This window comes from Procambarus clarkii, chromosome 16, assembly GCF_040958095.1.
Source record: "Procambarus clarkii isolate CNS0578487 chromosome 16, FALCON_Pclarkii_2.0, whole genome shotgun sequence".
Lineage (NCBI taxonomy): Eukaryota > Metazoa > Arthropoda > Malacostraca > Decapoda > Cambaridae > Procambarus > Procambarus clarkii.
The window spans coordinates 5,749,601-5,772,954 of record NC_091165.1 but is presented as its reverse complement, the minus strand read 5'-3'; the positions used below and the strand labels follow the sequence as shown (position 1 = coordinate 5,772,954).

The window sequence follows — 23,354 nt, the reverse complement described above, 5'->3', positions numbered from 1 at the left end:
TACGTAGTGGACCCCATACCTGTCCTATGGGTGGTAGTGGACCACATACCCAACATACAGGTGGTAGTGGACCCCATACACATTGTGTGACTAGTTGTGACACCTATATCCATCCTGTGAACGGTAGTAGCCCCTATACCCATCCTTTGGATGATACTCCCATCCCATGGGCAGTAGTGGACCCCATACTCGTCCTGTGGGCGGTAGTGGACCCCATGCCTATGCTGTGGGCGGTAATGGACGCCAAACCAATCCTGTGGGGCGGTAATGGAACCCATACCCATTCTGTGAGCGGTAGTGGTCCATACCCATCCTCTGGGCGGTAGTGATCATTATACCGATCCAGTTTGTGGTAGGGAGCCCCATACCCATTCAGTTTGTGGAAGGAATCCCCATACAAATCTAGTGGGTTGTAGTGAGCCCCATACCAATCCAGTCGGTGGTAGCGAACCCCATAACCATCCAGTGGATGACAATGGACCCAATACCCATCCTCTAGGTGGTAGAGGATCTAATACCCATCATGGTGGCAGTAGTAGACCCCATATCCATCCTCTAGGTGGTAGAGGACCTAATACCCATCATTTTGGCAGTAGTTGACCCCATATCCATCCTACTCGTGGAAATAGACCCCCCATACTCATCCTGTAGATAGTAGTGGACCACATATCTATCCTATAGTTAGAAGTGGACCGCCATACCCATCCTGTAGATAGTAGTGGACCACATATCTATCCTATAGGTAGAAGTGGACCCCATAACTATCCTGTGGGAATTAGTGGACACCATACCCATTTGACAGGTGGTAGTGGACCCAATACCCATCTTGCGGGCAGTAGAGAATCCCCATACCCACCCATTGGGCAGTAATGGACCCCATACCCATCCCGTGGGCATTAGTGGATTCCATACCCATTCAACAGGTGGTAGTGGACCCAATACCCATCGAACAGGTGGCAGGGGACCCTATAACTATATAAAACGTGGTAGTGGACCCCATATCCATCCAACAGGTTGTAATGGACCCCATACCTATCCTTTTGGGTGGTAGTGAATCCTATTCATCCTATTTAGAGTAGTGTACCCCATAGCCATACCAACGTAACATGGTTTTCTGATAAACGTTCCTACTATCCATTCTCTTTGAATTTTTAAACTCACTCTATTGTATATAATATTATTTGGCGAAAGCACCATTATTATACGTAATAATTTATTGTACTTATTATAACTTACTGAGAACTACCAATATTTCTCAAAACAAAACTTCGCGCCTTCAACAGGATGAAGCCTATACATGATATTCGAATAGCATGGAAAATAGTACTTAAATTTTACAGTTTATTGGGACTGGGAAAATACAATTATCATTAAAATTGGAGCTTTCCGACTATTCTGCTGTCTACGGCGACTGGGCGGGTACTATGGGACATGCTATGGTACGTAAGGAAGGGTTAGTGCCTGGTGATATTTAATAACTGGAAATCTACCACAGAGGAACTATCAACATTAGCAGCATAAGAACTATAAGCTTTTAGCTACATCGGAACTATGCTATAGCGAGAAAGGGTTGAAACTAGGAGAACTTGGAGCATTTAGTAACATTTTAAATTTTTAATTAAATATTAAAATGGAAAAAAATATTAACAAAAAATTAAATTGCAAATATACAAAAAAATCGCCATATATTAAGTCTAAATGGCAAAATATTAACATAAATGAAAGTTAGATGTTCTTGGTTTATTTGACAAAAATAAAATGATATGATCATGAAAATAGAAATGTATTAAATATGAGAAAAAATTAGCAGGTAAACGAGAGAAATAAAGGAAAAGTGTGCCTGAATAAGTAAGTGGAATGTGGCTGTTTTAACAGAATTAACCCTTGCAACAATTGTAACTGCAGCAACACTTATAATGGGTGCCAGGGGTGTTGTCAATAAAGGCACTCAATGCAACTTTTTTTTTTCTTTTTTATTTTTATTTTTACATGCAAAGCATGCAATTTAAATACAATAAAAACAATACAGAATACATAAAAGAAAACAATAGACCACCGGCCAGAAGGGCCGACAGCATAGCACAACAAAACACAAACATGAGAAAAGCATAGAAAAATACAGCATACATCAAAGACAAAACATAATACAATGGCAAACTAGCAATCACAGTAACATCACAAACAAAACCTCCAGAGAAACAAAACATACATCAAGAGGCATAACAGGAAACAGAACAGGACAAACACAATACATTCCAAACAAAACAAAGAACAAACACGTACAACAGGTAAAGCAATATAAAAACACCAGGTCAAACGCACAGCACAAACAATACAGGAATAAAAAAACACACACCAAGCCATCCGCCCCGTAAACAAAGGGCGAGGCCAAAATAAACAATAATAATAAACAAGCAAAACACGCACACCTGAAAACAAAACAGGCACAAACACAACAACATACATGCACTGGCCTGAAGGACCTAGAATAAAACAACAAAGTACATCAAGAAACATAACAAGATACTTCAGCACGAAACAAATCAATACAAATTTATACAAAGACACTAAACACCGGCCTGAAGGGCCGACAACAAAAACAACAATGAACAGAAACATAATGAAACACGAGAAAAAGAAACAATACCGGAAATATAAGAAATACAACAAAACACCGGTCATGAGAACAAACATAACACCGGCCTGAAGGGCGCACAATAGGTACAACACATTGCAAACAAACCACAGGTCCAAGCACACACCAAACACACAGCAAGCACACAGACTACTCAAATTTCTCATACTTATCCGGCCACTCCGCCGTCGGGAATCGAATACAATACGCCTCCCAAAGTAACATGACGTCCTCCGTAACAGGTTCATTATGAACCGTACGAGGATCAGGCATTAACTCCGGCACACACTCAATAAAACACCGAGCCCGTCGAATCCAGATGGAAGAAGGGCACCACGGAACAGGACGCACGCGGTCAACAATTTCAAACCGCAAAGGATGCTTATCATCATGTGCCACTCCGGAGGCCAAGACGAGAGGGAGAGGCTCCTTCCCACGAGGCCGGGGAATGGGCAGCGCACTGGGAGCCTCCTCGGCTGCCTCACAGGGCCCCGCGTCAACCACCGAACGTTGTGCCTGCTGGGACCCCCCACGCTTGGCATCCTTCTTCAGCACCAGCTTGATGCCTCGGCTCGCACCAGAATCCATACCATCCACGTCTGTAGGAGCAACCACCTCCCACTGCAGAGAACCTTCTGCAGGAGAAAGAACAGGAGGTAAATCAGACGCACAACCATCGTCAACAGCAGACACATGGACGTCAGCCACCACCAGCGACATAGAGCGCGAAGCACCCGGAATCGCCACATCATCGCCCGAAGCTCCACCGTCGTCGTAGTCCTCCGCATCAGCCCAAGCAGTAGAAGAACGCCTGGAACGCTTGGGGACTGGCCGCACATCCTCACAGCCGGAGGCGGACCCAGAACCACGGGCCTCACGAACCGGGCGAACCGACGCCCGTCGCAGTACGGCAGCAGCCTCAACCACATGGGGGAACCGGGCCGCACACAACAGGACGCTCCGCAGCCCCCCCAACACCCAGCATAGCCGTAACACCTGGCGAGGGTGCAGGACCAGGCGCAGCAGCAGGAGACGAGGAAGACGAAGACGACTCGCAGAGACCATCCGGAAGACCCTCGGGAGCAACTGGCACAGCGAAGTGACCAGCGACAGGAGCCACCGGAACACTCGGCGGAGGGACAACAACCACCGGGGGCATGTCGGGTGACGCAGGGGGGGCCGCAACAGCAGTGAATGGGACCTGCCCCTCTTCATCTCCGGAATCCATGCCCTGAGGGAGCGGCGGGAAATCCTCTTCCCGAAACAAGTTAACAGGTGCAGCAGGGGCCTCAGAGCACCCGGCAGCCTGATGCCCTAACTGGCCACACCGAAAACAGGTACAGGGCTGCCGGGCATAATACACCCGAACGTAGTAACCCAGCAGCCGGACAGAAGACGGGATATCCGACCGCAGGCGCATACCTTAGGTACGGATGTTCATCTGCTTCCCAGCATACTTCCCCGAGGAAAGCGTGTTCACCCACACACTGATGACAGCACCATACCTCCCGAAGAAGCGCCGGAGAAGGTCTTCAGGGAACTCCAGGGGCGCACAGTGTACACTGACATAAGTCAGGGCAACACTTCGGTCCGAGACCGCAACAGAGCCGGCGCCATCCGGCAACTGCAACGAATGCCCTTCGTACCGACGGAGGAAGTCCCGATACTCCTCCTCCCGCACGAACTTGATAATCACCCAGTGGGCCGCAACAAGCTCAACTCCATATACAGCCTCCACCGGGACACGAAGCATGTCGCACATCACCAACTCAATGGCTGGATAACCAGCCTTACACGAGAACTCTAGTCCCACGGAATTCACCCGCAAAACAGGAGGAATTGCAAGTCCCCCCCCATGTCAAAACTGCCATGTCAGCACGCAGCCAGGCAGGCAACAACACTGGGAGGGCAGCAACGCCCTCACCACCTGGCGACCAAACGGCAAACAACCCCAGCAGTCACGGAGGCCGGGACACGTTCTCACTTCACGGCTGCTCAGGGCGGACTCCACAAAGTAGAATTCACTCAATGCAACTGCTAATTAAAGTGTGAGCAAACAATAAGACTCCGATGTTTCAGTGCTTGAGAGCATGTAACAAAGTAATAACACTTTCCTCGAGAAGATGGTGATCTCACATCACTTGGGTTATAGTCTTGAACAAACGACAGTCGTTATATTGTGTATAACACTACGGGGTTTCACACCAAAATGTTGGTTTGATACTGAGATATGAAGCAGCACTACCTAAGGTTCAGCCCGTCCTCCCAAAACCCAGAAGTGATTCCATGCACCCACCAAACCCCATGTTTATGAATGAAAAACGGTTTCACACGACTCACCAACCGGTCCTCGACTCAAGTCCATTACATCGAGCGGTCGACCTCAATGATGCATCTATAAATTTTTACATGCTGTTCATTAAAAACGGGAATTTTCTCATATATAAATTAATATTATAATATATTAGTATATTGTGTATATATAGGCATAGGTTAGGAGTTTAGGTTTTGTTAGCGATTATTTGTATTTGTAGTACATGGGTGGGGCATTTTCGGCGTTGTGGTTCACTGACAAAAATCGTCAGTGAAGCATTTGTTCTGGAAGTGTTCGAACGTCAACAGTTGTGAGTCGTGTGTAAATCGTTTTTCATTCATAAACAGAGGGTTCGGCTGGTGCATGGAATCACTTTTGGGTCTTTGGAGGACGGGCTGGACTCACAACTGATTTCGTTCGAACACTTCTGGAACAAGTGCTTCACTGACGAATTTTATTCAAACAACATTGCTGTAAATGCTTCACCCACGTACTACAAACACCAGTAAGTAATTATCAAAAGAAGGTACCAAACCGGGAGGCCATGTAGCACCATCAAATGAGTGGAATAATCAGAGGACGCTAAATGTTACCAAGGATGCCAATACAAGAACAGAACCGCATAAGGCGAACAATATCAAAAGTATACGATTCACCAATAATTCTATCGAGGGATGGTCGATAGAATTATAATCGACCGCGAGGGATGGTCAGAAAGCAAGACACACACTCGTCCTGGAAGTCAGAACATTCAACAAGGATATGCATGATCGTAAGAGGGACAAAGCAATTTGGACAATAAGGAACTTAGTGGCGCTCCATTGAGTGACCATGAGTTAAGAGTGTATTGCCAATACGTAACCTCGCCAGAGCCATTTCCCATCGCCGGTTATGGTGGTAGGAAGACGGCCATGAGGACACACACAACTCTTAAGAGCACGCAGTTTGTTACCAGTAACTGAAGACCAACAATCCTGCCAACAGGTAAGGATGGAGGAATGAATAACTGGGTAATAGTCGGAAAAAGGAATACCTTTACGGGAGATGGGACAAGAGCGGACAGTTTCCCTAGTGGCAGCATCCGCACACTCATTTAAAGAGACACCAATACCAGAGACACCAGCTGGGAACCCAGCAAAACTCAATTGACTTAAATTTATTGAAAACAAGAAACAGTTAATGCTGAATCTTGACGACCACTGGATGGACCGAATTAAAGGACCCGAGAGCCATGAGGGCAGTACGAGAGTGAACGACAACTACAAAGGAAGATTGACAACGAGAAAGCAGGAGACGAAGAGCATAGAGAATAGGATAAAGTCCTGCTGTACAGATGTTATTCTCCGGGGGTAGGCGACTCATATAAGCGCGGTCAAGAAAAGCAACAGAGTAGCCTACACCGTCCGCAGATTTAGACCCATCGGTGAAGATGGAAACGGAGTGGGAGTGTGAAGAAAAGTGCTCAAGGAAAAGGCGTTTCAGAATCGTAGGAGGGGTAAAAGCTTTAGTGATGCAGGTCAAGGATGTACAAAACTTCGGAAGGGGGACTCTCAAGAGGTCAAGAAAGGAACAATAAGAGGAGAAATGTTAGAAATACGAACTGAAAGAGAATCCTGTAAGCGAGATAACCGGACAAAAAGGGGGTGGTGGTGAAGAGGAACAGAAAGCCCACGAGCGGTAAACGTTAACGCATGACAGAGACGAGAGGAAGGATGTTGCAAGGACCTCGCAAGATAGCGAAGACAGTAGCGATCACGGCGGTCCTGGAGAGATAGGAAGCGAGTGTCAACATACAACCTGAGGGCGGGAGTCGAACGAAAGTCACCAGAGCCGAGGCGCAACCGAGTATGGTGCAAAGCATCAAGATGGCGAAGAGTAGGAGATGCAGACGAGTAAGCAGGGTAACCATAATCGAGTTTAGACACGAGAGAGGAATGTAAAGTGAGGAGAGTGCGCCTATCCGCTTCCCAAGTAGTATGGGACAATACCCGAGGGTAAGGGACTTAGAACATTAAACTCGGAGGTAAGAGATATGGGGCGACCAAGACAAACGAGTGTCAAAGATTAACTCCAAAATCTTACCTTAATCCTTGTACACAAGGGGGTGACCATTAAACGACAAAGAGGTACGAAGAACGACACATTTCCAAGTAAAAATCATAGCACAGGTCTTAGACGTAGAGAACCTGAAGTCATGATTAGTGGTTCAAGACGACACGGCATCAATCGCAAGTTGAAGCCGCCATTGAAGGAGTCATCACCCTGACAGCAAAGGGTAAGATCGTCGACAAAGAGAGTGGAGAAGACGCCAGAAGAAAGAGAGGAAAGAAGACCACTGAGGGCAACCAGAAAAAGAGTATTGCTCAGAACACTACCTTGGGCCACACCCTAGTATTGCTGAAAAAAGGCAGAGAGAGTGGCACCAAGCCTTACTCGAAAAGAACGACGAGAGAGGAAGCTTTGAAGAAAGAGAGAAGCGATTATACAGACCCGATTATACAGACTCAGTACATACTGAGACGTGCACGGAGGGAGATGGCTAAGCATCTCATAACGAATGCCATCGGAGCCCGCTGCCGTAGAACCGCAGAGGGCCAGGGCAGACTGAAGTTCAGAGAGAGAGAGAAGGGATCTTTATAAGGAAGATCGGGAAGAGAAAGCGGGACATTTGGTGGGAGGTAAATGGAACAAACCATGTACCATTTAAGCACACAGACACGTGCAGCAGAACATTGGAGAGGCAGCGGAAAAAGTAGGGGGACGAAGAGAACATCAGAACGAATCAAGAGAGCAGAAGAGGAACGGGGCCCCTGCAAAAGCTGGGGGGAAGGGAAACGAGAAAGGAATAGCCACGGAAGCGACCAGGACGAGCACCAAGCATCGGCACGAATGGGCGAAAACTGTGAAATCAGAAGTTGGCGTTCATAGAAATTGGCGTAATATCCGCGAATATTCTATTGAAGGATAGACATCAACAAGAAGAGAAAGAACAGCAACAGAGAACAATGAAGAAAAAAAGGTGAAAAAGGAACACAGCACGTTAAAGATGCGCAGGATCAGGATCATGGTCAACGAAGTCAGGGTTAGGGAGGCATGGGTAAACCGAGTAAGGATGGAGGGAAGGGAGCGGGAGGACAGGCCAGAGGCAAATGAGCAGGGTTCGTAGGAGGAGAGTAGGACAACCGAGGGTCAAGGACAGCAGCAGGAGGGGCAGAAACCTGGGAGTGCACCTCAGCAAGGTTAACAACCGAGAGGGCAGCGGGGGCCAAAGAAACCTCCATAGCAGGAACAGGGGGCGCAACCACCGAAACAGGAGGGAATGGATCGAGAGAGTCAGAGGTTGGGGGCGAGGAAGAAAGCGAAGCCTTCTTACCTGCCAGGGAGGAGGAAGGAGATGAGCCAGGTTTTCGCTTCGGACTTAAAGAGACAAACGTCCCGGCAACAACGTACTGGGCAACAGATTCAAGCGTCTCAACAGAAGAAGAACAACAAGAACAAATAACACGATGGCCGCTGGGAGAGTGATGGACATCAGCCCGCACTGACAGATGGTGGGGAGAGCTAAGAGCTGGAGGAGAAGAATGGGAAGGAGGGAGACGAGGAAGAAGACACAGGAGACAAGACAGACTGGGTAGAAAGAAGGGGAACCCCAGACAGAGAACCATGAGGGGGGACCCTTCGGGACAAAACTTAAAGGAATAGAGGAGGCGGAGGTGGACGTGTCTAGGCCAAAGGCCTTGAAACGGTTGTTAGACTGAGGAAGGTGGGAAGGACGAGGAGAGGAAGAGTGCAACACGTGAGTATAAGAGACGCCAGCAAAAGGGGAAGGCGGCGAACTTGGTGCCTCGCCTCAGGAAAAGAAAAACATTCCCGGTGTTTCAAGGTGAAGACGGCTGCCTCAAGTTTGTAATGTAAACATGCGCGGAGAAGGTAGAGTGGGCCTCACCGCAATTGAGGCAGCGAGCCCAGGGAGAAGTGCACTCCGACTTAGAGTGACCTTCGTCCCAACTCAAGGGACAGAGAGAGACAGTACTAGAGCATCGGAGGGCACCATGCCCAAACCTCCATTACTTATTATAGAGCCAAGGAGAGGGAATGTACTCCTGAACAGAGCACCTGGCACCAACAAGAATGGCAGCGGATGGAAGGGTAAAAAATAATCAATGGTAATCTTCAATACCCCAAGGAGCTGACGGCGACGACCAATCCTGTAGATTCCTAACACCTGTTGCAACATGGGGTGGGAAGAGGACAGTGCTAACACTAGCATTCAACTGAGTGTACTTGGAGACCCGAACAGGGGTTTTGCCAAGGCTGGATAAGGCGGCCAAGCAGATGGCTGCATCCTGAGAAGGAGCAGCAACGACACATGTACCGAGACGGGTGGGGTTAAAAGTAACAGAGGCATCTACTGAATCAACAAGGTGCCTATGGAGCGAGGAATCGTCAGGAGGTGTAAAATCCAGAGGAAGGAGATCAAAGTATTTGGCCCACGAAGCAGGACCAAACAAGGCTTGGTACACATTAGTACGGGAAGGGATTGAGCGAGTGCAGCCGTGGCGTGGACGGTGTTGAGAACACCCCAGAGGGATTAAAAGGCACAGTAGCCACAATGAGAGACTGAGCCATGCCAGGGAACGATGTGGTCACCACTGGGGGCTTGTGGCTCGACCCAATCACAGAGGAGAGAGGGGACCCAAAGGGAGTAGTCACGAGGGTCAAAGGAGGAGCAAGGTCAGGGTCCAATGCAGCGGGGGCTACAGAGTCCGGTCCTCTAACGCAATCTGACTCGGGGGCTTGGTCACCCACCCAAAGAGCCCGAAAAAGTACAAGAGGAATATAATTTGACATAAAGACGAGAGGAAAGACTTTCATTCACGAATGTGCTCCCACACCCACCATGGAGCCACAATTAGAGGATAGGACACCCAACAAGAGACATGTTGCCGATATTGCCAGCGGCCCCCCAGGGGTGTGTCGTGAGTAAACGCCACCTGAAGAACCATCAGTCCATCAAGATCGGGTTCAGTAACGAAAGGAGGAGTAGCCACAATGAGAGACTGAGCTGTGCCAGGGGCAAGGTGGTCACCACTGGGGGCTTGTAGCTCGACCCAACCACAGAGGAGAAAGGGGAGCCGGGGGCAGTAGCCAGGAGGGGTCAAAAGAGGAGCAAGGTCGGGGCCCAATGCAGTGGGGGCTACAGAGCCCGGTCTTCCAACACAATCTGACTCGGGGGCTTCGGCTCGAGCCCGAGAAGGTACAAGAGGAACAGAATTTCACATAAAGACGAGAGGAAAAACTTACATTCACGAATGTAAGTTTCTTACATTCACGAATTTAAATTCACAAATTCATTCACATTTAAAACTTACATTCACGAATGTGGTGGGTGTGGGTGCCCACACCCACCACAGAGCCACAATTAGAGGATAGGACATCCAACAAGAGACATGTTGCCGATCTTGCCGGGGCCCTTTCCCGGGGTGCGTCGTGAGTATATGCCAAACAAACGCCACCTGACGAACCGTCAGTTCGTCAAGATCGGGTTCAGTAACGAAAGGAGGATTAAAAATAAAAGCGTCCCCTTCGCTCGCGACATTGGGTACCACAGTTCTAAGGGTGCAAGAGTATGCCTCTTCAAACACCTAGGGCGTCAAAACAAAAGAAGGCCGATAGAATAATCAAAACAGGCAAAAGGTTGGTGGGAAATGACAATCAGAAAGGAGAAGATTGAGAAGGGGAGAAAAACGAAACGTAAGGAAAAGGAAAAGTCGTCTGGCTGAATTCGATAGGACAGCAGCAGGAGCATAAGGCCACAAAAGGACAAAGGACTATCCCATGGAGCATCACACTCCGGCAGCCGCCCACCAAGCCCCCTCTTGGCAGCAACGGGCTGGACAGGGAGGGGGCTACAAATATAAATAATCGCCAACAGAACCTAAACACCTTACCTAACCTATGCCTATATATATGCACAATATGCTAATATATTATTATATTAATTTATATATGAAAAAATTTCCACTTTGAATGAGCAGCATGTAAAAATTTACTAATGCGTCTGTGGGGTCGACCCCGCTGGATGTAATGGACTTGAGTCGAAGACAGGTTGCAAGGTCTGTGCCAAAAGGACCCTTAATACAGTAATTGCGGTATTGAGAGAGTGAAGGTACTTGGGAAAAAGGTTAATTGAATGCCGGATTTATAACAAAAATGAAAGTTTATTTACAAAAATAGTTTAATAATAGTATCCTACTGCTATACTAATTATGCAAAGATCATTACTTATTTAATATTTTCAGATGATGCAAGCACGTTTCCGTAAGGTTTTGGCCATAATGACAGACAAAATTGATTGTCCAGAGGAGGGCAGTGTTATGTGCTCATCTCGAGCCTGTGTCCACTCAGACTTTGGTGAACGAGCTATTTTATCAAAACTTACAGAGGTGAGTGACAAATTATCTTTAATAATGTTGAGAAGCTGATGTAGATAGGCCATAGATCCATGAACCATGTATTGGTAGAAAGGTGAAGCAATTGGCGTTAATGAACCCTTACTTCAGATGGAGGTAGTAAGCCACTATTTGTAACATTAATTGACCCTTAGGACAGGTGTTATCTTATCTTGAGTTATCTTGAGATGATTTCGGGGTTTAGTGTCCCCGCAGCCCAGTCCTAGACCAGGCCTACTTTTTGTTACACATCCCCAGGAAGCAGCCCGTAGCAGCTGTCTAACTCCTAGGTACCTATTTACTGCTAGGTAACAGGGGCATCAGGGTGAAAGAAACTTTTTGCCCATTTGTCTCTGCTTCCACCGGGCATCGAACCCGGAACCTCAGAACTACGAATCCGAAGCGCTGTCCACTCACCTGTCAGGCGCCCAACTGCTGCATGGTGTTGTATGCATTTTAAATCTTTGCACTGTTATTGACCAATATTCAACATTTTGTATGGATGTACCTATGGTCTGGCCGATAGTGAAACTTTACACACACACACACACACACACACACATACACACACACACACACACACACACACACACACACACATTACAAATAAAGCAAATGAGCTTGGAGAACGGGTACTAGAGGAAAACCCAGACATAATAGCCCTCACAGAAACAAAGCTAACGAAAACGATAACAAATGCAGTGTTCCCACAGGACTATTATGTTGTGAGGAAAGAGAGGGAAGGAAGAGGTGGTGGTGGTGTAGCTCTGTTGGTAAGAAAAGGCTCGGATTTTGAGGAGATGGTTATTCTGGGCTGTGAAGGTTTCAGTGACTACATAGCAGGTACCATAACAAATGGAGGGGAAAAAATTATTGTCGTAGTCATATATAATCCACCACCAAATGACAGAAGACCCAGACAGGAAAATGATAGAAACAACATGGCCACCATTAACATAATAAAAAGAGCAGCTTATGTTGCTAGCAGGAATGGATCTGGACTACTAATTATGGGAGACTTCAACCATGGGAAGATAGATTGGGAGAACAGAGACCCGCATGGAGGACCAGAATCATGGAGAGCTAAGCTGCTGGACGTGGCAACAAGAAACTTTCTATGCCAGCACATCAAGGAACCAACAAGAATGAGAGAAGATGAACCAGCAATGCTTGATTTTATATTTACCCTAAATGAGTGGGATATAAGGGAAGTTAAGATGGAAGCGCCCTTGGGAATGAGTGATCACAGTGTATTGAACTTTGAGTACCTGGTAGAGCTAGGAATTATCTCCCCAAAAAAAGAACTAAGAATCAAAAGGCTGGCATACCGAAAGGGGAATTATGAACAGAGGAGAAGTTTCCTAAGGGAAATACCTTGGGACACAGACCTCAGAGATAAGTCTGTACAGGGTATGATGGACTATGTTACCCAAAAGTGTCAGGAGGCAGTAAACAGGTTCATCCCGGCCCAGAGGGAAAAATTCGAGAAGCAACAGAAGAATCCATGGTATAATAGGGCATGTATGGAAGCGAAGAAACTGAACAAAAGGGCGTGGAGGAACTTCCGGAATAACAGAACACCAGAAAGCCGAGAGGGATACCAGAGAACCAGGAATGAGTACGTCAGAGTTAGAAGAGAAGCAGAGAAAAGTTTTGAAAATGATATAGCAAACAAAGCCACGACCGAACCAAAGCTACTCCACAGTCACATCAGAAGGAAACAACAGTGAAAGAACAGGTATTAAAACTTAGAACAGGCGAGGACAGGTATACAGAGAATGACAAAGAGGTGTGTGAAGAACTCAACAAGAGGTTCCAGGAGGTCTTCACAAAGGAACAAGGTGAGGTCACTGCGCTAGGAGAAAGGGAGGTAAACCAGGCGGTCTTGGAAGAGTTTGAAATTACGAGAGAGGAGGTCAAGAGACACCTACTGGATCTGGATGTTAGAAAGGCTGTTGATCCAGACGGGATCTCACCATGGGTACTGAAAGAGTGTGCAGAGGCACTTTGCTTGCCACTCTCCATAGTGTATAGTAAGTCACTGGTGACGGGAGACCTACCAGAAATATGGAAGACGGCGAATGTGGTCCCAATATACAAAAAGGGCGACAGGCAAGAGGCACTGAACTACAGGCCAGTGTCCTTGACTTGTATACAATGCAAGGTGATGGAGAAGATCGTGAGAAAAAAACTGGTAACACATCTGGAGAGAAGGGACTTCGTGACAAATCGCCAACATGGGTTCAGGGAGGGTAAATCTTGCCTGACTGGCTTAATAGAATTCTACGACCTGGTGACAAAGATTAAGTAAGAAAGAGAGGGCTGGGCGGACTGCATTTTCTTGGATTGTCGGAAAGCCTTTGACACAGTACCGCATAAAAGGCTGGTACATAAGCTGGAGAGACAGGCAGGTGTAGCTGGTAAGGTGCTCCTGTGGATAAGGGAGTACCTAAGCAATAGGAAGCAGAGAGTTACGGTGAGGGGTGAGACCTCCGATTGGCGTGAAGTCACCAGTGGAGTCCCACAGGGCTCTGTACTCGGTCCTATTCTGTTTCTGATATACGTGAACGATCTCCCAGAGGGTATCGATTCATTTCTCTCAATGTTTGCGGACGATGCCAAAATTATGAGAAGGATTAAAACAGAAGAAGACTGTTTGAGGCTTCAAGAAGACCTAAACAAGCTGAAGGAATGGTCGAACAAATGGTTGTTAGAGTTTAACCCAACCAAATGTAATGTAATGAAGATAGGTGTAGGGAGCATTAGGACAAATGCAAGGTATCATTTGGGAGAGGAAATTCTTCAGGAGTCAGAGAAAGAAAAAGACTTGGGGGTTGATATCACGCCAGACCTGTCCCCTGCAACACATATCAAGAGGATAACATCAGCTGCATATGCCAGGCTAGCCAACATACGAACGGCATTCAGAAACTTGTGTAAAGAATCATTCAGAACTTTGTATACCATATATGTCAGGCCAATCCTGGAGTATGCAGCCCCAGCATGGAGTCCATATCTAGTCAAGGATAAGACTAAACTGGAAAAGGTTCAAAGGTTTGCCACCAGACTAGTACCCGAGCTGAGAGGTATGAGCTACGAGGAGAGACTACGGGAATTAAACCTCACTTCGCTCGAAGACAGAAGAGTTAGGGGGGACATGATCACCACATTCAAGATTCTGAAGGGAATTGATAGGGGTAGATAAAGACAGCCTATTTAACACAAGGGGCACACGCACCAGGGGACACAGGTGGAAACTGAGTGCCCAAATGAGCCACAGAGATATTAGAAAGAACTTTATTAGTGTCAGAGTGGTTGACAAATGAAATGCATTAGGAAGTGATGTGGTGGAGGCTGACTCCATACACAGTTTCAAGTGTAGATATGATAGAGCCCAATAGGCTCAGGAATCTGTACATCTGTTGATTGACGGTTGAGAGGCGGGACCAAAGAGCCAGAGCTCAACCTCCGCAAACACTCTTAGGTGAGTACAACTAGGTGAGTACACATTGGAAAGACAGGCAGGAGTAACTGGTAAAGTGCTCCAGTGGATAAGGGAATACCTAAGCACTTGGAAGCAAAGAGTTACAGTGAGGGGTGAGACCTCAGATTGGCGTGAAGTCACCATTGGAGTCCCACAGGTCTCTGTACTTGGTCCTATTCTGTTTCTGATATACGTGAACGATCTCCCGGAGGGTATAGACTCATTCCTCTCAATGTTTGCTGACGATTCCAAAATTATGAGAAGGATTAAGACAGAGGAGGACTGCTTGAGGCTTCAAGAAGACCTAGACAAACTAAAGCAATGGTCGAAAAAATGGTTGTTAGAGTTTAACCCAAGCAAATGTAATGTAATGAAGATAGGCGTAGGGAGCAGAAGGTCAGTTACACGGTATCATTTGGGAGATGAAATTCTACACGAGTCAGGGAGAGAGAAAGACCTTGGGGTTGATATCACGCCAGACCTGTCCCCTGAAGCCCATATCAAGAGGATAACATCAGCTGCATATGCCAGGTTGGCTAACATAAGAACGGCATTTAGACACTTGTGCAAGGAATCGTTCTGAACTTTGTATACCACCTATGTGAGAAAAATCCTGGAGTATGCAGCCCCAGCATGGAGTCCATATCTAGTCAAGCATAAGACCAAACTGGAAAAAGTTCAAAGGTTTGCCATCAGACTAGTACCCGGGCTGAGAGGTATGAGCTACGAGGCGAGACTACAGGAATTAAACCTCACGTCGCTAGAAGACAGAAGAGTTAGGGGGATATGATCACCACGTACAAGATTCTCAGAGGAATTGACAGGGTAGATAAAGACGGGCTATTTAACACAAGAGACACACACACTAGGGGACACAGGTGGAAACTGAGTGCCCAAATGAGCCACAGAGATATTAGAAAGAATTTTTTTAGTGTCAGAGTGGTTGACAAATGGAATGCATTAGGCAGTGATGTGGTGGAGGCTGACTCCATACGATAAAGCCCAATAGGCTCAGGGACCTGTTCACCAGTTGATTGACAGTTGAGAGGCGGGACCAAAGAGCCAGAGCTCAACCCCTGCAAGCACAAGTAGGTGAGTACAGGCACACACATTATCCAACCCATTCTCGCCACAAGTCCATTACATCCAGCGGTCGACCCCACAGACGCATTCATAACTTTGTAAATGCTGTTCATTCAAAACGGGAATTTTCTGGAATATAAATTAATATATTAGCATATTGTGCATATATATATATATATATATATATATATATATATATATATATATATATATATATATATATATATATATATATATATATATATATATATATATATATATATATATATATATATATATATATATATATATATATATATATATATATATATATATATATATATATATATTAGTATATTTTGGTAGCAGTCTTTCCTGTAGACATATATTATTAAATATGACCGAAAAAGTAAGATTAATAATTCTAACACGAATTTTCAAAATCTTTCGTACATTTCTTTTCACTGTTGGTGGTAATTCAAAAATCAATTCTCCAAAATTTATTTTTATTTCTAGTCTGACGCGACTCTTGAGCGCGTTTCGTAAAACTTATTACATTTTCAAAGACTTCAGTTGCACATACACAACTGAATAGAACTTACACATCTCCGATTTATTTATATCTACATTTGAATGAGGTGGATGGGGTGAGGTGGTATTTAATAGGGTATTAAAGTCATCAACACAAGACAGAACACGAAACAATGGGTATTGAATAGAAGTGATTGTAGAAAGCCTATTGGTCCATATTTCTTGATGCTTCTATATTGGAGCGGAGTCTTGAGGTGGGTAGAATATAGTTGTGCATTAATTGGCTGTTGATTGCTGGTGTTGACTTCTTAATGTGTAGTGCCTCACAAACATCAAGCCGCCTGCTATCACTGTATCTATCGATGATTTCTGTGTTGTTTACTAGGATTTCTCTGGCGATGGTTTGGTTGTGGGAAGAGATTATATGTTCCTTAATGGAGCCCTGTTGCTTATGCATCGTTAAACGCCTAGAAAGAGATGTTGTTGTCTTGCCTATATACTGGGTTTTTTGGAGCTTACAATCCCCAAGAGGGCATTTGAAGGCATAGACGACGTTGGTCTCTTTTAAAGCGTTCTGCTTTGTGTCTGGAGAGTTTCTCATGAGTAGGCTGGCCGTTTTTCTGGTTTTATAGTAAATCGTCAGTTGTATCCTCTGATTTTTGTCTGTAGGGATAACGTTTCTATTAACAATATCTTTCAGGACTCTTTCCTCCGTTTTATGAGCTGTGGAAAAGAAGTTCCTGTAAAATAGTCTAATAGGGGGTATAGGTGTTGTGTTAGTTGTCTCTTCAGAGGTTGCATGGCGTTTCACTTTCCTTCTTATGATGACTTCGACGAAACCATTGGAGAAGCCGTTGTTGACTAGGACCTGCCTTACCCTACAGAGTTCTTCGTCGACTTCCTTCCATTCTGAGCTGTGGCTGAGAGCACGGTCGACATATGCGTTAACAACACTCCTCTTGTACCTGTCTGGGCAGTCGCTGTTGGCATTTAGGCACATTCCTATGTTCGTTTCCTTAGTGTAGACTGCAGTGTGGAAACCTCCGCTCTTTTCCATGACTGTTACATCTAGAAAGGGCAGCTTCCCATCCTTTTCCATCTCGTAAGTGAAACGCAGCACGGAACTCTGCTCAAACGCCTCCTTCAGCTCCTGCAGATGTCTGACATCAGGTACCTGTGTAAAAATGTCGTCAACATACCTGTAGTATATGGCCGGTATATATATATATATATATATATATATATATATATATATATAACTGAAAACTCACACCCCAGAAGTGACTCGAACCCATACTCCCAGAAGCAACGCAACTGGTATGTACAAGACGCCTTAATCCACTTGACCATCACGACCGGACAAAATGAGGTGATAGCCGAGGCTATTTGAACCACCCCACCGCCGGCACTCGGATAGTAATCTTGGGCATAGCATTTTACCAAATCACCTCATTCTTTGGGGCACACGTGAGGAACACAAATGCGAACAAGCCTGAATGGTCCCCAGGACAATATGCAACTGAAAACTCACACCCCAGAAGTGACTCGAACCCATACTCCCAGAAGCAACGCAACTGGTATGTACAAGACGCCTTAATCCACTTGACCATCACGACCGGACAAAATGAGGTGATAGCCGAGGCTATTTGAACCACCCCACCGCCGGCACTCGGATAGTAATCTTGGGCATAGCATTTTACCAAATCACCTCATTCTTTGGGGCACACGTGAGGAACACAAATGCGAACAAGCCTGAATGGTCCCCAGGACAATATGCAACTGAAAACTCACACCCCAGAAGTGACTCGAACCCATACTCCCAGAAGCAACGCAACTGGTATGTACAAGACGCCTTAATCCACTTGACCATCACGACCGGACAAAATGAGGTGATAGCCGAGGCTATTTGAACCACCCCACCGCCGGCACTCGGATAGTAATCTTGGGCATAGCATTTTACCAAATCACCTCATTCTTTGGGGCACACGTGAGGAACACAAATGCGAACAAGCCTGAATGGTCCCCAGGACAATATGCAACTGAAAACTCACACCCCAGAAGTGACTCGAACCCATACTCCCAGAAGCAACGCAACTGGTATGTACAAGACGCCTTAATCCACTTGACCATCACGACCGGACAAAATGAGGTGATAGCCGAGGCTATTTGAACCACCCCACCGCCGGCACTCGGATAGTAATCTTGGGCATAGCATTTTACCAAATCACCTCATTCTTTGGGGCACACGTGAGGAACACAAATGCGAACAAGCCTGAATGGTCCCCAGGACAATATGCAACTGAAAACTCACACCCCAGAAGTGACTCGAACCCATACTCCCAGAAGCAACGCAACTGGTATGTACAAGACGCCTTAATCCACTTGACCATCACGACCGGACAAAATGAGGTGATAGCCGAGGCTATTTGAACCACCCCACCGCCGGCACTCGGATAGTAATCTTGGGCATAGCATTTTACCAAATCACCTCATTCTTTGGGGCACACGTGAGGAACACAAATGCGAACAAGCCTGAATGGTCCCCAGGACAATATGCAACTGAAAACTCACACCCCAGAAGTGACTCGAACCCATACTCCCAGAAGCAACGCAACTGGTATGTACAAGACGCCTTAATCCACTTGACCATCACGACCGGACAAAATGAGGTGATAGCCGAGGCTATTTGAACCACCCCACCGCCGGCACTCGGATAGTAATCTTGGGCATAGCATTTTACCAAATCACCTCATTCTTTGGGGCACACGTGAGGAACACAAATGCGAACAAGCCTGAATGGTCCCCAGGACAATATGCAACTGAAAACTCTCACCCCAGAAGTGACTCGAACCCATACTCCCAGAAGCAACGCAACTGGTATGTACAAGACGCCTTAATCCACTTGACCATCACGACCGGACAAAATGAGGTGATAGCCGAGGCTATTTGAACCACCCCACCGCCGGCACTCGGATAGTAATCTTGGGCATAGCATTTTACCAAATCACCTCATTCTTTGGGGCACACGTGAGGAACACAAATGCGAACAAGCCTGAATGGTCCCCAGGTGATTTGGTAAAATGCTATGCCCAAGATTACTATCCGAGTGCCGGCGGTGGGGTGGTTCAAATAGCCTCGGCTATCACCTCATTTTGTCCGGTCGTGATGGTCAAGTGGATTAAGGCGTCTTGTACATACCAGTTGCGTTGCTTCTGGGAGTATGGGTTCGAGTCACTTCTGGGGTGTGAGTTTTCAGTTGCATATTGTCCTGGGGACCATTCAGGCTTGTTCGCATTTGTGTTCCTCACGTGTGCCCCAAAGAATGAGGTGATTTGGTAAAATGCTATGCCCAAGATTACTATCCGAGTGCCGGCGGTGGGGTGGTTCAAATAGCCTCGGCTATCACCTCATTTTGTCCGGTCGTGATGGTCAAGTGGATTAAGGCGTCTTGTACATACCAGTTGCGTTGCTTCTGGGAGTATGGGTTCGAGTCACTTCTGGGGTGTGAGTTTTCAGTTGCATATTGTCCTGGGGACCATTCAGGCTTGTTCGCATTTGTGTTCCTCACGTGTGCCCCAAAGAATGAGGTGATTTGGTAAAATGCTATGCCCAAGATTACTATCCGAGTGCCGGCGGTGGGGTGGTTCAAATAGCCTCGGCTATCACCTCATTTTGTCCGGTCGTGATGGTCAAGTGGATTAAGGCGTCTTGTACATACCAGTTGCGTTGCTTCTGGGAGTATGGGTTCGAGTCACTTCTGGGGTGTGAGTTTTCAGTTGCATATTGTCCTGGGGACCATTCAGGCTTGTTCGCATTTGTGTTCCTCACGTGTGCCCCAAAGAATGAGGTGATTTGGTAAAATGCTATGCCCAAGATTACTATCCGAGTGCCGGCGGTGGGGTGGTTCAAATAGCCTCGGCTATCACCTCATTTTGTCCGGTCGTGATGGTCAAGTGGATTAAGGCGTCTTGTACATACCAGTTGCGTTGCTTCTGGGAGTATGGGTTCGAGTCACTTCTGGGGTGTGAGTTTTCAGTTGCATATTGTCCTGGGGACCATTCAGGCTTGTTCGCATTTGTGTTCCTCACGTGTGCCCCAAAGAATGAGGTGATTTGGTAAAATGCTATGCCCAAGATTACTATCCGAGTGCCGGCGGTGGGGTGGTTCAAATAGCCTCGGCTATCACCTCATTTTGTCCGGTCGTGATGGTCAAGTGGATTAAGGCGTCTTGTACATACCAGTTGCGTTGCTTCTGGGAGTATGGGTTCGAGTCACTTCTGGGGTGTGAGTTTTCAGTTGCATATTGTCCTGGGGACCATTCAGGCTTGTTCGCATTTGTGTTCCTCACGTGTGCCCCAAAGAATGAGGTGATTTGGTAAAATGCTATGCCCAAGATTACTATCCGAGTGCCGGCGGTGGGGTGGTTCAAATAGCCTCGGCTATCACCTCATTTTGTCCGGTCGTGATGGTCAAGTGGATTAAGGCGTCTTGTACATACCAGTTGCGTTGCTTCTGGGAGTATGGGTTCGAGTCACTTCTGGGGTGTGAGTTTTCAGTTGCATATTGTCCTGGGGACCATTCAGGCTTGTTCGCATATATATATATATATATATATATATATATATATATATATATATATATATATATATATATATATATATATATATATATATATAACAAATATTGTCCTGGGGTGTTCAGTGTTCAGTTGCATATTGTCCTGGGGACCATTCAGGCTTGTTCGCATATATATATATATATATATATATATATATATATATATATATAATATATATATATATATATATATATTATATATATATATATATATATATATATATATATATATATATATATATATATATATATATTATATATATATATATATATATATATATATATATTACTGGAATGGGGCAAAAAGCATTACCAATTGTGGGGATTTCGTGGAACGGAATTTGATTGAGTCTGCTCTAATCAGTCAGTGTCCAAATCTTCTTAATGTTAGTACTGGAATGTACAAACTTGATCCATTTTTAAGTTATAATATTGCACAACAGTTTAAGAAACAACTCTGATAGAGAGGCTTACAATGTCTCATTATAATTGTATATTCATATATTGTGTGTTCATGAGGCTTTTCTTTAATCTTTCATCCTTATTCTCTGACCGCTTAATCCTCTTTGACCATTTTAAGCTAAGCTATACCTGATTTTGGTTAATTACACCTGACCAACCCTAGGGATGGGTTGGTCAGGTGTCGGCCTATATATCCTCCCCCTTCTCCCTTCTCCTTAGTCAGTCTGGTGTTGACAAAGGCTTTAACAAAGCCGAAACGTTCACCTCATTTCATATTTCTCTGTGGATTTTCCACATAAAATGATCAGTGTTTTGTGATCGTCAATTGCATATATATATATATATATATATATATATATATATATATATATATATATATATATATATATATATATATATATATATATATATATATATATATGTCGTACCTAGTAGCCAGAACTCACTTTTCAGCCTACAATGCAAGGCCCGATTTGCCTAATAAGCCAAGTTTTCATGAATTAATATATTTTCTCTAATTTTTTTCTTATGAAATGATAAAGCAACCCATATCATTATGTAAGAGGTCAATTTTTTTTTATTGGAGTTAAAATTAACGTAGATATATGACCGAACCTAACCAACCCTACCTATCCTAACCTAACCTATCTTTATAGGTTAGGTTTGGTTAGGTAGCCGAAAAAGTTAGGTTAGGTTAGGTAGGTTAGGTAGTCGAAAAGCAATTAATTCATGAAAACTTGGCTTATTAGGCAAATCGGGCCTTGCATAGTAGGCTCAGAAGTGAGTTCTGGCTACTAGGTACGACATATACATATATATATATATATATATATATATATATATATATATATATATATATATATATATATATATATATATATATATATATATATATATATATATATATATATATATATATATATATATGTCGTACCTAATAGCCAGAACGCACTTCTCAGCCTACTATGCAAGGCCCGATTTGCCTAATAAGCCAAGTTTTCCTGAATTAATATATTTTCTCTAATTTTTTTCTTATGAAATGATAAAGCTACCCATTTCATTATATATGAGGTCATTTTTTTTTATTGGAGTTAAAATTAACGTAGATATATGACCGAACCTAACCAACCCTACCTAACCTAACCTAACCTATCTTTATAGGTTAGGTTCGGTTAGGTAGCCGAAAAAGTTAGGTTAGGTTAGGTGAGGTAGGTTAGGTAGTCGAAAAAAAATTAATTCATGAAAACTTGGCTTATTAGGCAAATCGGGCCTTGCATAGTAGGCTTAGAAGTGCGTTCTGACTACTAGGTACGACATATATATATATATATATATATATATATATATATGTCGTACCTAGTAGCCAGAACTCACTTCTCAGCCTACTATTCAAGGCCCGATTTGCCTAATAAGCCAAGTTTTCCTGAATTAATATATTTACTATAATTTTTTTCTTATGAAATGATAAAGCAACCCTTTTCTCTATGTTTGAGGTCAATTTTTTTTATTGGAGTTAAAATTAACGTAGATATATGACCGAACCTAACCAACCCTACCTAACCTAACCTAACCTATATTTATAGGTAAGGTTAGGTTAGGTAGCCAAAAAAAGCTAGGTTAGGTTAGGTTAGGTAGGTTAGGTAGACGAAAAAAACATTAATTCATGAAAACTTGGCTTATTAGGCAAATCGGGCCTTGAATAGTAGGCTGAGAAGTGCGTTCTGGCTATTAGGTACGACATATATATATATATATATATATATATATATATATATATATATATATATATATATATAT

General features: G+C 44.7%; 1 protein-coding gene across 1 annotated transcript in view; it reads left to right on the top strand.

Annotated features, from left to right (window-relative positions):
• Positions 1-23,354, top strand: part of LOC123760095 (uncharacterized) — a 63,022-nt gene that overhangs the window by 12,303 nt on the left and 27,365 nt on the right. The window contains exon 3 of the mRNA XM_045745561.2: positions 11,252-11,395. Coding sequence (XP_045601517.2) covers positions 11,252-11,395 — 144 coding nt within the window. The remainder of the gene's footprint in view (positions 1-11,251; positions 11,396-23,354) is intronic.